We start from the raw sequence: 15,342 nt of genomic DNA on the forward strand, positions 1-15,342 counted from the left end.
AACACAAAAAACAATCTCGGTGTACTTTGTTTGGCCCTTCAGTTTTTGTTCACGTACGCCTGTGATCGTCGTTTACCTTGATAAAATCGGTATGTGGATCGGAATTTAGACTGATAAGATAAACGAATTTTTAAGATACTTTGCCATTTACACTTCTATGATTGGCACCCTCTATATGGAACCTTTTTCTGAATTGTTTTTACCAAGTTTAAAAGTTTTTGCGTTGCTAGACAGTAATACGCATCCCTAGGATCGACCAGGTACTTGTTCCATAGGTGAACCTACAAAACGATAGATTTATTACACACCACAATAAACACATACATGTTTCTATATTCTATACTGATTCACGAGACTTCTTTTAATATAACTTACTAGTACTGTTCTATCCTACTCCTAGATGCTACGGCCTATTTCGTATTTCAATTGACCCTGTACTCTTGTCGTTTACCTGGGACGTCCTGAACGGGGTCGATCGTCAATATTTTGGGTTTGTTGGTACCTGTTCCATAGTCTGCTAATCACAGACTGTGAAACAATGAATGTATTGGCCACTGCACGCTGACATTCGGTTTCCAGCATTTCAACGCGTTGCAGACGTCCTTTGCTAGTTCATACACAAGCAATGAATGAAATCAAGTAAGTCACAACTGTATGATAAACAGAATAAAACAGAATGAAAATGGTCACCAGAGATTATTCGAACTTCTTTGAAAGTGTCAAAATGAGAAATGACACCCAACGCACGTGTGTGACACTACTGCGTGTGGCACGTGCAAACTAGAGGATGTGTTTTTGTGTTAGGTTTCGACGACAGAAACATTCTTGCAGAGGTTGTTTGTCGTCAACATGTATCTTTGCTACTTGGTATCAACGTTATATTTCTTGATCCCCTTCTTTTTGTAAGAGTATATTAAAAATACTACAGAAATGTGACATGTGCAGCTGTACTTGTATTTAGAGAGGTTCTGTTATTGACTGATAAGACAGCATATACGGCCACGTAATCTTATCGGAGAGAACAGACGGTATTTATGCGGTGGCTAGCAGCGGCTGCCTCAATATTGAAAAGAATGAATAGCGTGTTCTTAACAACTCTGTTATTCGGCCTTTGTTGTGGGTCTCTACAGCCAGGTATCAAACTAGACACAGAGAAGAATCAACTGATACTGACCTTTCCAAGTAAGTGTGAAACATACATAATAGAAATATGCATTTGGTCGAAACTGGCCGAAATATTCGGTGGTACGTTTAATAATTACTCATTCACTCGCTACTCTATCGTTGGTGTGGAACATCAGAAGCACATAATTATTCCTTCAGTGCACTGTTAGTGGGGCGGTTAAGGCTGGATTTTAGTCAAAATTGTGCACTTTATAGGTTAAAAGCACCAAACTTGGCACACTTATACATTGAAACATTCCGAACATTTCTGGGTATGGATCTACCTCAACAGCGCCACCTGGTGGTAGAAAATCCAAGATGGCCGCCAAAATGGTTCAAATCTCTTATGACGTCAATTTATATTCAACATGTCATCATTATTTTGTCAATTGTAGTCATTTATATGACATAAATTGCGTCCATGCTGTATATAATTCAAATCTAATATGTAGCGCCCACTTGTAGCAGATACCGAGCTCGTAGCGCGAACGTTTCTGCGTACACTAGTTTGAAATAAATGTGACGTCATTCCCCACACAATATCAGCAAAAGGTAAGTAGTTCCCCACAGATAAGAGTCCCGTAAGCGACTGAAATTTTTGTTAGGTGTTTCAAATGATGTGTTTGAATTCAATCAAAATAGTTTCCCCATAAAGGCATCTGACATCTCGAAAGGACATCTGAATGAAACTTAACTGCATGGTGCTGCGTCACACACACGTTAATCCTGATCATGCATTATGATCATTTCCATATTTGACTGACTTAATCAGTTGACTCACCAAATGATGTCCGATGCAGTTCCTTATTTTGACTGCTACCATATGTTCCTGTGTTTGTTCACGTGATCACTTGTCTTTTCCTTGTGTTTGTTTGTTTGTTTGTTGTTTAACGCCGCACACAATATTCCAGCTATATGACGGCGGTCCGTAAAATAATCGAGTCTGGACCAGACAATCCAGTGATTGACATCATGAGCATCGATCCACGCAATTGGGATCGATGACATGTAACAACCAAGTCAGCAAACCTGACCACCCGATCCCGTTAGTCGCCTTTTACGACAAGCATAGTCGCCTTTTACGGCAAGTATGGGTTGCTGAAGACCTATTCTACCCCGGAATCTTCACGGGTCTTTTCCTTGTGTTTGTGACGGGTACCAACAGTGGGACAACAAACAGTATTACGATCACCTTTTGCGAAAACCTTGTTTCACCACAAACTGACAATAATTCATAAACACATGCTTCCGATGAAGTCGGACTAACTGATTGAGTATTGTTCTTTACACCGCTTTTAGCAATATTCCAGCCAGCAACATCACGGCGGGAGACACCAGGCAGGCATGGGCTTCACACATAGTATCCATGTAGAGAATCGAACCCCGGTCTTCGGTGTGAGGAACGAACGTTTTAACCACAAAGCTACCCCACTGCCCCAGAATTTTGCTTTAAGCTTATTTCTTATGATTACTGAAATGAGTTTGTTGCTTTTTTCAGATATGTATCAGACTGTAGTAATTTCTTCATGTTATAAAGAACGAACATACCCCTATCCAAAAAATAAAATGTGTTAATATCGGTTATTAATAATTCGATGGGTGCTATGACACAAAGAGATATATCAATGTTATTCTGACCACAGACGCATTTCCCGCAACTGAAACTACTTGTTGAGAAAACTGGACGCCAGACTACTATGGAGAATATAAGTGCCTCTGTTATGTACAGTCTTGGGATGAAATCAAATCTTACGATTCTTCATGTTCCATGAATACTCTAATGTTCCAGGATTGTACAAACAATCTGAAGATTAACACATGCCTCCGTATCGGCAGTTGGATCACGGCTGACATATTAATGCCTCAGTGATAGGCGTTGAAAATATATCACGTGTACAACTCACCCTTACACATTACCACCTTCACCATCATGTGTGTATATCCGTTATTTGCTGAATACAAATACCACGTCTCTTCCACGGATTGGAATAGGTCTTCAGCAACCCATGTTTGCGGTAAGAGGCGACTATGCTTGTCGTAAGAGGCGAGTAACGGGATCAGGTGGTCAGGCTTGCTAACTTGGTTGATGCATATCATCGTATTCAAATTGTGTGGATCGATGCCCATGATGTCCAGACTCGATTATTTACCGATCGCCATCATATAGCTAGAATATTACTGAGTGCGGCGTGAAAACAACAAACAAACGTCTCCTCCACTCCCCTATACATTACCTCCTACACCGGTCCATGATGTATGTAAATGCGTTATTTGTTGAATAATAATTATGTATCACGTTTCCACCTCACCCTAACACATTTCAACCCGTGCATGAAAACATGTAACGTGTACATTCTATTTGGCAGATGTGCCTGGTGTTGATGCGATTGAATTGTCGTACGCTCTCCATCTTCTGACGAAGCAGGCACGGTTGCCGGAATTGACCAACATCGTTCGAGTGCACAAACAAGGTAACTATGATCGTGATCTGTCGGTTTGACTTTATAATGCTCATAGATTATGCTTCTATTTTGGTTTTCATGACAATGTTAAACGTTAACCATGTGTACAATTACTTCTGATGCCAATGTCGATATCCTTGTACATATGTACAAAAATCATCATAAACTGTATGCAATTACATTTTGTAAAGACACGAGTTTAAGGACATTCTGATCTGCTGTGTTCTGATTACTTTGTAATTGAAACCTTCCTTTAATAAGGTGGTACAAATATATATGTGACGTGATTGACGTTCTGATTCAAACTAAAGCGTATTTGTGCATGCCAAATACATTGTATGGCCCTCGCAGGAGACAAGTCCCACATAGGCATAGGTTCTTCTAAATAGGAAGATTAGATAGTCTTGCATGTGACAAAAGAACACTACTGCTAGTTCAAGATTCAAATGCACAGCTGTCCATTTCCTACAGACACCTTTCAGCTGCTGCGTGTTTTCTCTATCTGTTTCAGCTGATGGATATTTCACTTACAGAGTTCAAAGCAAGAACGCGTTCACTGACAAGGATGTGCTGGAATATTCAGTAAAATATTTGTCTGCTGCCGGAGATGTTCTTCATCATCTTAATGATGTATACATCATCCCACGTATGTATACCAGTGGTATATTTGCATAGATTAAGTGTTTCTAGCATGGCACTTATTTAATTTAATTGTACTACATTGTGTAAAGATGATCATATATTTCGGCAATATGTAGGCTTTGGCATCGGCAAGTTGTTGCAGAATTTGCTTTACATGTACACACTGTTCAACAGTAGTGTACCTCGAATCCAATGAAAAGGTTCGGGTGGTCTGCATACTTAGACTAAGTATGTCTGCGTAGATCGCTGCTCATGATTTCAGAGTGTACAGGTCAGCATGATGTTGGTGGAATTTTGCTGATTGCAGCGTCAAACAACATTCACTCATTTAGTGGATGAATCTGGCAATTGCAATTGCAGAATACTTTGTTCAAATGTGACTGTACTTCATCTCATGATGCCCCCGTGGAGATCCGCGTTAGAAGTAGGAGAGTCGAAGTAATACAACCGTCATCATGAACTATCCAGCCGTGAAGATCCGTGTTAGAATTATAGGTTTTCCGCAACCCATGCTTGTCATAAGAGGCGACTGTGGCCTATCAGTGGGATCGGGTTGTCAAGGTTTGCTGATTTGGCTGATGCGTGTCATCGTATCACAAATTCAAAGATCGATATTCACGATGTCAGCCAGTGGACTGTCTGGTCCATACTCGATTATTTACAGACCGTCGTCATAGAGTTAGAATATTGTTAGGTAGGGCAAACAAGCCCTCTCATAATGTTGTTTTATATACCGACATCCAGCTGCATCATCGCTCAGTCCTCGACTATACAGGCGTGGCACGACCGTCCTTTTAGACGAATTTCACCTTCACCATCTCGACACCAACAAATGGAAACATGAAATCACTTGCAGGGGAACTGGGGTAAGATTCGCCTCAAATGTATCAATGCATGATTAGTTGAGGTTTTACGGTGTTTCAGGCAATTGTTAGGAGACGTTGATAAGTGCAAACCAACGTGTGCTCGAACTTTACCTTTGCATTTAAAGAAGATCAGTTACGGCATTGGGTGGTTCTAAGAGGTATGACCGATGATGCATTACGTCACCACATGGCCAATAAGGCCGATACTGTGTGTCATCATGCTGACAGGGTGGTCGTCACTGGCTACGTGTCGGCTGATCATGTGATGACATTGAGTCCTGGGCATATGAATTCATACCACGTTTACGGTGTAGCCAGAGACAGCAATTACCACAGTTATGGACACAGGAAAACACATGATCTCGCTTTGAGATGTCATAAATATACGCATGATTAATTCAAAATTGAAGGGATTATTTCAAACGCATAATAACTGATATTTATGAAATCGTTATTTTTTCCAGGGGGGTCAGTTCCAAATGTTCACACCAGAAGCTGCCAACAGCTATGTCAAAAACGGCGTTCTCTACATCAAACCGGTACTCAACTTTCTTAAGTCTGTCATGAATAAATCATCGATAAACTAATCTATCTATGAATTGTCATCTATAAACTATACCGATTCAATGCATAACATGTTACCTTCATGGAAGCTATATTGTGTTTTGTGAACCTTTATAAACCAGTGAGATAATATATAACCAAGTGAGACCAGTCACAATATTAAAATGTTGTCATCTTCAAAGTACTTGCGGGTACTCTATTCCTCAGACGCATGACAGAATATACTAACACGTTTCATCAACACCTGTCAGTATTCAACCCTCCTTGGATGTAGGTGTCTTCTTAATTTCATGAGGCCGATATTATATTAGATTTATTGTTACTTCTTGTGAACAACTTTCTTTTGTTGTCGCACTAGGGCATGTTTGGACTAACTGCCTGTATAATTATTAATGTTGTGACAGCATTTAAACGCATCTTACATTCATGCTATAACGGTCACGAGACTATTATTTCCTCTTCAGACATTTACAGTAGACAATTTTGGAGAAAAGTTTCTTCACAATGGCGTTCTTGACGTTGCCAGTAAGTTTTCTCTATCGTCCATGCCTGACACCAACCTTCTGTGATCCATGTACTGGTCACTGTTTATTAGTCATAACCTTTATATAGTGAGTGAGTGAGTCTATTTAACGCCGCTTTTAGCAAAATTCCAGCGGGGACACCGGAAATGGGCTTCACACATTGTACCCATGTCGGGAATCGAACCCGGGATTCAATTTAAAACAAAGTAGATAAACAAAATATATTTAGACGACTTTATTAACTATTATAAATAATAAAACTCACACCCATATTCACACTCTCTGATTATTGACAAACAATTTCTTGTTCATATGATCATACGGATCAATTTCTATGAGACATGTTCAAATCAATTACCCACACGAAAAACACGATCTTTCAGATTAGCTGTTTCATGAGTAAGAATCAATAGTCAGTGAAAGTCCCACACATTAAACAAAATATGCGTGACTGTCAACATTTCATCACAAGGCATACATTTATTAGGATTGGTTCATTCCCAGGGGGTGTATGCAACTGTACACGAGTAAACCGACTGCGAAAACAAAAAGTACATCATACAGAAAATCAAGATTGTAAGTCTTCACGTGTTACATAATGTCTGTTCCAGAGCAATGGGGAACCTGTACATATCACAGTGACAATGGATGCTACCGCCTTGGATCCAATAACGGAATTGCACCTATCATGTCAGCAAAACTCTATTCAAAAGCTTCCATAACCTACGGAAGGGTGGAAGTTGTTGCAAAGTTACCTAAAGGGGATTGGTTAAAACCAGGTGATAGTTTGTTTTATTTTCATGCAATTTATAATATGGTCCTTAATATCAACCTAGTCTTGGACTAAAGATAACGTTTTCTCCTGTTAGGTAAATAGTCTGATATAGAGTATCGAATTTGATGGTTAAGACTTTGTGTAAAGATGTTCTTATGAACAAACTTATTGTGATGGTATTATTTAATCACCTATTACAAACCATAATGTTCATGGTTACCATAGCAATATGGATGCTTCCTCCCACAAGACCTTGGAAGTATGGGGGATGGCCAGATTCCGGTGAGATAGACATTATGGAAGCAAGAGGTAAGTGATAGTTTCGTAGTATTACCTTTCAGATCTGTAACCTTTACTGGCATTGTGCATGCATGAACGCTATATTGCTTATGGTAATGGTACTCTAGATACACATTAAAAAAAGGATGGATAAACATAAATACCAACCTCTATCCATCGTATTGGGTTATTGCTTCGATGACAGCGTTGATGTATATTGTCCTGCTTATATATATGATCAAGTAACATAATTCTTATTTCGATATATCTCACAACCAGAGATAGTTTCATTTTTACTGAATTCAAACACTTTAAAAAGACATGAAAACGTAATAACTATTGTCTGAGAAAGCCATGTTTCATGTACTATTCCGTAGATCAAAAACGAAACATTTATACCTAAATATCACCAGCACAAGCGTTTACAGTTTCATATCCAGCGACATTTAAAATTGACTCGGTATCACATCAAATGAAATATGTGTTAAAACCTGTACATGTTACCGCCTCCGTGGTCTAGTGGTAGAGCGTCCGCCCGGAGAGCGGAAGGTCGGGAGTTCGATCCCAGGGCGCGTCATACCAGAAGATGGAACTTGTTGTTACCCTGTCTGGCGTTCGGCAATACCGAGCTAAACAAGAATTGGTCGGCTCGGAATATAGTGATAATTGTACGAGACCTTTTGTCCCGAAACATGTTTCGAAGAGGAATTGGGGGCACGGGTGGCCCAGTCGTCTTAGGCGCCGCGATTCGCTGTGCAGAGTTGCGTCCCTTGGGCACGCCAGAAACCTTTGATTGTGGGTTCGAATCCCGGTTCGCCCCGATTATGTTTCTAGGTTTGTCAGCACCATACCCGTGCTCGTGGGTTTCACCGAAGTGGTAAACGTCTGAGACCTGCATCACTTCGGGCTTTCCTCCCACATTAAGCTGACACGCCGCGATATAACTGGAATATTGTTAAAAGCTGCGTTAAACCCAACTCACTCACTCACTCACTCGAAGAGGAATTCCCATTTTTTAGATGTTTTCATGCCGTACGCTTTTGCTCAATTAGACCTAGCGTTAACGCTACCCGAGAAAGGTCTCCAGCTTTACATTCACCTGTTATGATGTAGGAAGAATTATGCAGGAAGAGTGATGCAGGAAGAGTTATGCATCATACCTTATCAATTACTAAGATGTAGTATCTAAAACCTAAAAGCCACTGGATCAATTTTTTCATGCATCAAAAACATCACCAACGATAAGCGAAATCGAAACAAAGGGTATAAATCTCAATATCTAGTCGCTGTACATGGTATGTTTCTATTGCGTGAGAATGTAGGGCATCGGTCCGAATTCACAACATGTGGGTGATCCATCAGTGAACAACAAAACCGTAGTGTACACAACAATGTTAAGAAATACAGAAAGTAGTTTAGTTATGCACTAAGATTATTGGCATGATAAATGTACACTGCACGGTTTTTATTTACTTTTACATTAGATCAAGACATTAATGTATTAAATAAAAACAGTGTTGGATGGATATAACGATATTTAGTACACATCTTTCTCGTAACCTTCTGTATTAAGAACAAATCTATATACATGATACCAACGTTTAGCTGGTAATATGAAAAGGGGAGTATGAGTATGGTTTTGTACCCATGTCGGGGATCGAACCCGGGTCTTCGGCGTGACGAGCGAACATTTAACCACAAGGCTACCCGACCGCCCCCATGTATTTAGTGACGTACATAATACCTCTGCATTTATGAAAGATTGTAGAGGTCGGGGGATTATGCTTGTCCCGAGCATCTTCTGATATTGCAGGACCACAGATTCACACCCAATTTTTTAAAACTAAATTGACTGTGTATCTTTCCAACTTCCACCACACCAACAGCTTTGGCTGCCTCGTCAGTGCTTAAATGCACCATTCTATTGTTGAACTTCAAGAAACGATAACATTACACTGGACACTTTCTAGAGTCTGGTAAGCAGTTCAACATACACTATCAGTACAACGCACAATTTCATCAATGGAGCAAGTTTCATTTCAGAAAACAAAACTGTTACTATACAGGCAAGCAGACCTACGACCGATATATAGCATAAAAAACGATGCAAGACATATGGATGCGATGACACACCATCACTCAGGTCATGTCACGTCACAACCCATTAGTCATTTATCCCATGGGTACTTCCTAGTATAATGTCTAATTTGCCTTGTTATTAAATCCAATTCAGTTGATGGAACAAAATGTGAAAGATCATAGTGATGAAAGCTATATGAATTGATCACAGAAAACCAGTGATGACATGAGGTGTTCACGAAACGGGTCATGGTAAGCATGTCCTGTAGTACCGGTAGAGAAAAATGATCCCTCCTTTCTGTACCAAGGGAACCTCGACTTCAAGGACAGCAATGGCAATGACCATGGCGCCCAGTACCTTCGCTCCACACTTCACTGGGGTGTTTCCGATCAGCACCGAAGTAAAGGATATGGAAGGTAGCACTTCGGTCTGCGTCTTTTAATAAGTCTTCGTATGTCATTAACTGCGGTATACAAGTCCTGACTGGCATTAAGAAGTGATGCACACGGGGAAGAGAATTTATGGATGTCAACTTCTTTATTACGAGGAACACAACGTTTCAGAGTATATGCTTATTCCTTCATTCACCTGATGAATGAGTGAATATGAACTACGAAAGGTTGTGTTCCTCATGATAAAGAAGCTGACATCCATAAATTCTCTTCACTTTTCGTTGTACAGTTTCACAACAGCGTGTAATCAAGATAAGGAAATCATAACAACTTCATATCAGGAATTGTATCCTCTTGACTTTACATCGGCATTTACGGTTGCACAGGTGTCATGACTGCTGACTGACCTTTCGGAGCATAGTGTGTCAAGGTTTGGGATTGGTCGGCAATATAATATGTCGGCCTGCTGTTACTTCATTTGCATAACAGACCAGCAACTACCTGACCTGCAGTATTGTACATTACTTTTGTTCCCTGTCAGGGTATCCATGTCTTCTTAATGATACTTTCAACAATATTTCAGTTATAAAAACTTAATGTGGGAGATTCTGCACATACAAGACAATGTTTTCTTATTGGTTCTCAAAATCTATCTATGAATATCATGTAATTGCAAAGAAAACAGGTTTGTGTTCTCTTTAACAGGAAAAGTGCACCTGGGACAGTATGGGCTGACGATTTCCACACGTACTCCGCTGACTGGACAGCTGACCACATAAGGTGGGAAGATATGTTGTACAAATCAGAGCGATATATGTATACTGTTTATTTGTATGCATATTATTGACTTTGTACAGTTTCAGGGAGGGCAGTTTCGAAAATATTGCAATGGTTATCATAATATCGGTTTACCATATTTGCTCAAAGGAAAAGGAACATATGACATACAGCTGTTATCCCATCACCCATGATGCAATGTATCTCAAAATAATATACATAAGTAAATATGTACATGCATGTTATCCTTAACTAGATTGTCTGTGGACGACCATCCAGTCTTGGCGTGGTCAACACCTTCCCAAGGCTACTGGTCCTACAGTCACCTGACCGGGCACAACATCTGGGCAAGCGGAGGTAAAGATGCTCCCTTTGATGGAAAGGTAAAGTTGCATTTACAAATTTATTCCCTTGGAATATAGGAATTCAAATGGAAATCGGATCTATGTTGTTTCTCTTTTCAAAGGTGCAGGTTCATAAACAATTGATAAATGGTATGTGTTTTTTGAGAACTTCATCGAAATTTAAGTGGAACCGGCAGAGCTAGTCAGAGGTTTCAATTCATGAATGTAATTTCTAGCACCTGCAAAATATCTATTTTGCACGGCGCTCATTCAACGTGTCCTCAAACAGTTGTGTGATAGACATATCGTCACTCTTGAATGTGATGGCGTCATGAGACAATGGATTTTGTCCTACACTTCCATATTAACCGAATCTCCAGTTGAAGTTGATAATTGATTACAAGATCAACCGCCACGACCAATGCCACATTGTCAAAAGGTACGAATCTAATTTGACAAGGCTTATCAACCAAATAAACAGTGACACTCGTCTATGAATAAGTTAAGCAGTGGGTAATGGGTTTGAACATGTATCACTTATAGATGGGTCTCATCCTCAACGTCGCTGTCGGCGATGACGTCTACTTTTCCGATTCGTGGCATAACCGTAATGGAAAACCTTGGAAGAATGGATCACCTACAGCCATGGTGGACTTTTGGAAGAACAAGCACCAGTGGCAGCCAACCTGGCATGATGAAGATGCCGCCATGAAGATCAGGTCCGTCAAGATGATACAGTATTAGATCGGATCTGAGAGGCTCAAGAAGATGTCCTTGAGTCCAAATAATCCAAACATTTGGAATAAAAGGCTTCTATTTCGGAATACAGTTTTAAAACTCGCCAGACTTCAATAAATTCTCTTGTTGTGACAATATTTCTCTGTCATGGGGGTATGGGCTGCAATGGATTTACCCTTCACCCTCCGAAAACTTTAGAGTGAAGAAATTGTCCTGCTCAAAACGCAGAACACGTTAACCGGCACCCAGGACCCAGGGCGATGTCAGAAAGGGAATTCGACATCCGCATATACCCAGTAGACAGGGGGCCGATAACAACCCACCCACGCCAACACCAGTAGTCCGACTGAAAACTCACTGATTGAATTCCTATCAGAAGAAACAATCTCTCGACCACTCTCCTTGGCTGGATAAAGTTGAGAACCAACAGAACAAGAGAAAGACTGCTGCTGTTTTGCATTGGCTGGGTAACATTTTCTGACAGTCGCCGAATAGACCTAAAAAAGCGGCCACTTGCAGAACCAATTCCTGGCTTTGAGTTTTATATTGCCATGCTTTCTGCTCGAGAAATATTCTCGTCATAATCGATGAGGTAACGCGACACACAGTCTGACTGGCTCCAACCGCTTTTGGAGTAAGCGATGTTGTTTGGTTTATTTCTATTTTCTGGATGCTTGAAGTAATCTAATTTCTCATACTGAAAACCAAACGCGTAGGTAAATAATATGCCTTAGTTCACGTAGTTCTGTGAACGTCATTTACCTCGATCAAAATCGGTAAGTAGTTCCTCGATTAGACTGATAAGATAAACAAATTTTAGATACTTCACGTTTTATGATTGGCACCCTTTACATGATGCTTTGGTCTGATTTGTTCTGAAGGAGTATACGACTATACGACTTGGACAGTTGGTTTACAGTTTATATGCTTATATATATGCCCTCTTATTGGCTATATATCATGGGTGAAACAGGAAACGATACCATGAACAACTATAAGTATATATTCTATTCCATACTGATACACGATATCACTATTTTACGAAATAACTGTTCTATCCCACGCCTATATGCTTATATGTTTGATCAGATATCATGAGCAATGATATTACTCATTATTGCGGAAATGATTACTTTATACAATCTTCCAATCTCAAAGGGGCAAAGTGTAAAATTATCTTTCTACAAGGGGTGGCTGAAAGTTTGCATGTATCAAATACATTACTTTCCATGCTTCCAGGCTAATTTTAAATCAAATACACACATACATGAAGCATATCGATGTAGGCATCAAAAGTATTCTCTGTTGAGCCACAGCCTTAACAAAGCAGTGGAAACCTCTAATGCCTCGTCCTCCGAAGAAAGCAAAGTATGTTCCATCAGCAGACAAGGTAATGTTCTTCGGTTTTCTGGGAAAGCAACTGGTGGATCCCCCGGACTACCTCTCGAAAGGCTAAACCAATATTATTCTAATATCAAGGCAAACGTGATGGAAAACTCAAGGTTTGTTGTTCCACCAAATAATGCACCTGTACACAAGTCTGTTGTCATCGTGGCTGCAATGCATAACTGTAGCTTTGAAATTATATATGAACATAGTCCGTATTCGACAAATATGGCACCATCAGATTCCCACCTATTATTCACCTTGAAGAAAGACTGTCTGCAAAAGAAAGCTTTATGCAAATGAGGGCGTCATGTCTGTTATGGAGTACTTTTTACACAGCCCAGAGGAAGACTGCGACACAGTGGGACCCAGAAACTCCTTGTTGAAAATAATTCACCTTAATCAATGCAGACCATTATGGCTAGACTCTGAAGTTCCCATCCAACCCTCTTTAATACAATTAATTTCAAAACCCCACGCTACACTTCATGTTCATTCATCAGACTTAAAAACAAGACAATGCGATCGAAGTTGATGTGTTGGTTCAACGCTATATTGATAGTTTCATAACACGCGCTAGGCTTAGGTTTTCCATTGAGGGCAAGGGGGGAGCTGACTTCATGAAAGATGTTTCACACCAGATACTGTGGAATTGGCTTCATGTCCCATTGGCTTCCACCTATGTGTTCTCTGTCCATCGTGTTGTGAAAGTATTATCCTTCTGTTGTCAACACTTATTCATGTTATCCCAGACGTTAAAAGATGGTACTTGTTGTTACCCTGTCTGGCGCTCGGCATTAAGGGGCTAAAACAAGGACTGGTCGGCTCGGAGTCAGCTGTATACTGTGTCTGAGTGGGGTATTCATGGTAAACTGCGGCACGGTATCTCAGTGAGCTAGCACTATCAATCGGCATCACTTCGGACTAGTACAAGCAGCCACACAAACACACACGCGTACATGCACGTCGCTATATAAGTGCAATAATCTTGGACGCGACGTTAAACCCCATTTCACCTCACCTCACCTTACTCATGTTATCCCACTCATGTATGCAATTATTGTTACTGTTAATCCTCCACCTAATATATACTCACACGCAAAAGAAACGCAAGTCAAGTATGCAGTATACATGTTATTTAGTTTCAACAGTGAAGACAAGAAATACTAATAGGGCAAGATTGACAAAAACTTCACTAAAGACAGTTTAATGGATTAAAAGGTAGATGACATAATTGTTGTTTTTTCAAATGTTAAGGGCTTACTCAGTTTCAGGTCAGTACCCAAAATGTTCGATGGGGTTCAGATCAGGGCTGAGGGATTGCCACGGTAGAACACGGATGTTGTGTTGTTGCAGAAAGGCCATGGTAGCTCTGGCAACAAGGGGACGAGCGTTGTCCTGCTGGAAAATGTGTTGTTGATGTTGTGCAAAAAATGGAACAACGTGGTGTCTCATCACTTGGTCGATATACCGCTGAGCAGTGACGCCGTGTCCCCGACCTTGACCAACATTCAGAAAGCACCTGTGTCAGAGTCTCGCATTAAGTCCAATCCCTGCGCATATCATGACACTAGGTCCACCCCATGGATCCCTTTCCACAACGTTTCTGTCAGCGAAACGATCACCTCGACGCCGCAAAATTCTGACTCTTCCGTCTGCATGGGAGACACAAAAGCGACTTTCATCAGAGAAGATGACACGCCTCCACTCACAATGACGCCAATTGCGATTACCCTGTGTCCACTGAAGTCGTGCTTGTCGATGCCATGGTTGGAGAACAGGACAAAGTGCTGGTCGGCGACATATGAGGTTGTTGGAACTGAGACGTCGGATCACAGTGTCCCGGCTAATGTGTCGATTGTGTGTTCCTATGGTCTGTCGAGCACTTTCACTTGCAGTTAGGAACGGATCCCCCGGATGTCACTGGTGTTGACGGGTAATCTGCGGATCTTGTCGAGGTGTGGTGACCCTAGGACGACCGCTCTGAGGAAGGTCATCTGTGGTCTGTGTAGCATTGTATCGATGCAGGAGGCGGTAAATTGTGGTTGTGTTAACGTTAAAATTACGGGTAACATCTTGGACAGACTCTCCAGCTTCCAAACGTCCGATAGCCTGGTTTCTCTGAATTTGAGTTAGGCGTGGCATTGTTGAGTGGTAGGAGTGGTAGGTCCAAGAATCGGCCACAGTTTTATACCAACTACAGTTCGTGACGGTTCGTGCATTTTCGATTTCGCGAGAAATGGGTGCATGATACCCACATATTCATTGAAATGGTGCATTTTGGCGATTCGTTTTTTATGTTGCGTTTTGACTCGGGGCTTCCAAAATGCAACCAAACATATTGATAAC

At 40.8% G+C, this 15,342-nt stretch overlaps 1 protein-coding gene across 1 annotated transcript; it reads left to right on the forward strand.

Annotated features, from left to right (window-relative positions):
- The first annotated feature begins 1,008 nt into the window (after positions 1-1,008).
- LOC124138553 (beta-1,3-glucan-binding protein-like) lies at positions 1,009-11,742 on the forward strand. Its single transcript, XM_046505259.2, has 12 exons — positions 1,009-1,182; positions 3,531-3,635; positions 4,138-4,272; positions 5,013-5,134; positions 5,599-5,673; positions 6,163-6,223; positions 6,834-7,001; positions 7,223-7,306; positions 9,664-9,772; positions 10,454-10,528; positions 10,782-10,908; positions 11,413-11,742. Exons 1-12 carry the CDS (start codon positions 1,035-1,037, stop codon positions 11,611-11,613), a joined length of 1,410 nt encoding a protein of 469 aa, XP_046361215.2. The 5' UTR covers positions 1,009-1,034; the 3' UTR covers positions 11,614-11,742.
- The last annotated feature ends 3,600 nt before the right edge of the window (positions 11,743-15,342 follow it).

Source organism: Haliotis rufescens, unplaced genomic scaffold (genome assembly GCF_023055435.1).
Source record: "Haliotis rufescens isolate VD_foot unplaced genomic scaffold, xgHalRufe1.0.p SCAF_17, whole genome shotgun sequence".
Lineage (NCBI taxonomy): Eukaryota > Metazoa > Mollusca > Gastropoda > Lepetellida > Haliotidae > Haliotis > Haliotis rufescens.

What these genes read in the sequence shown, in the direction of transcription:
- LOC124138553 (XM_046505259.2), top strand. Translation starts at nt 1,035, where the DNA reads ATGCGGTGGCTAGCAGCGGCTGCCTCAATATTGAAAAGAATGAATAGC. An exon ending in CGTTCGAGTGCACAAACAAG is followed by an intron (nt 3,636 to 4,137) that starts GTAACTATGATC and finishes TATCTGTTTCAG; the next exon opens with CTGATGGATATTTCACTTAC. An exon ending in AGACATTATGGAAGCAAGAG is followed by an intron (nt 7,307 to 9,663) that starts GTAAGTGATAGT and finishes TTCTGTACCAAG; the next exon opens with GGAACCTCGACTTCAAGGAC.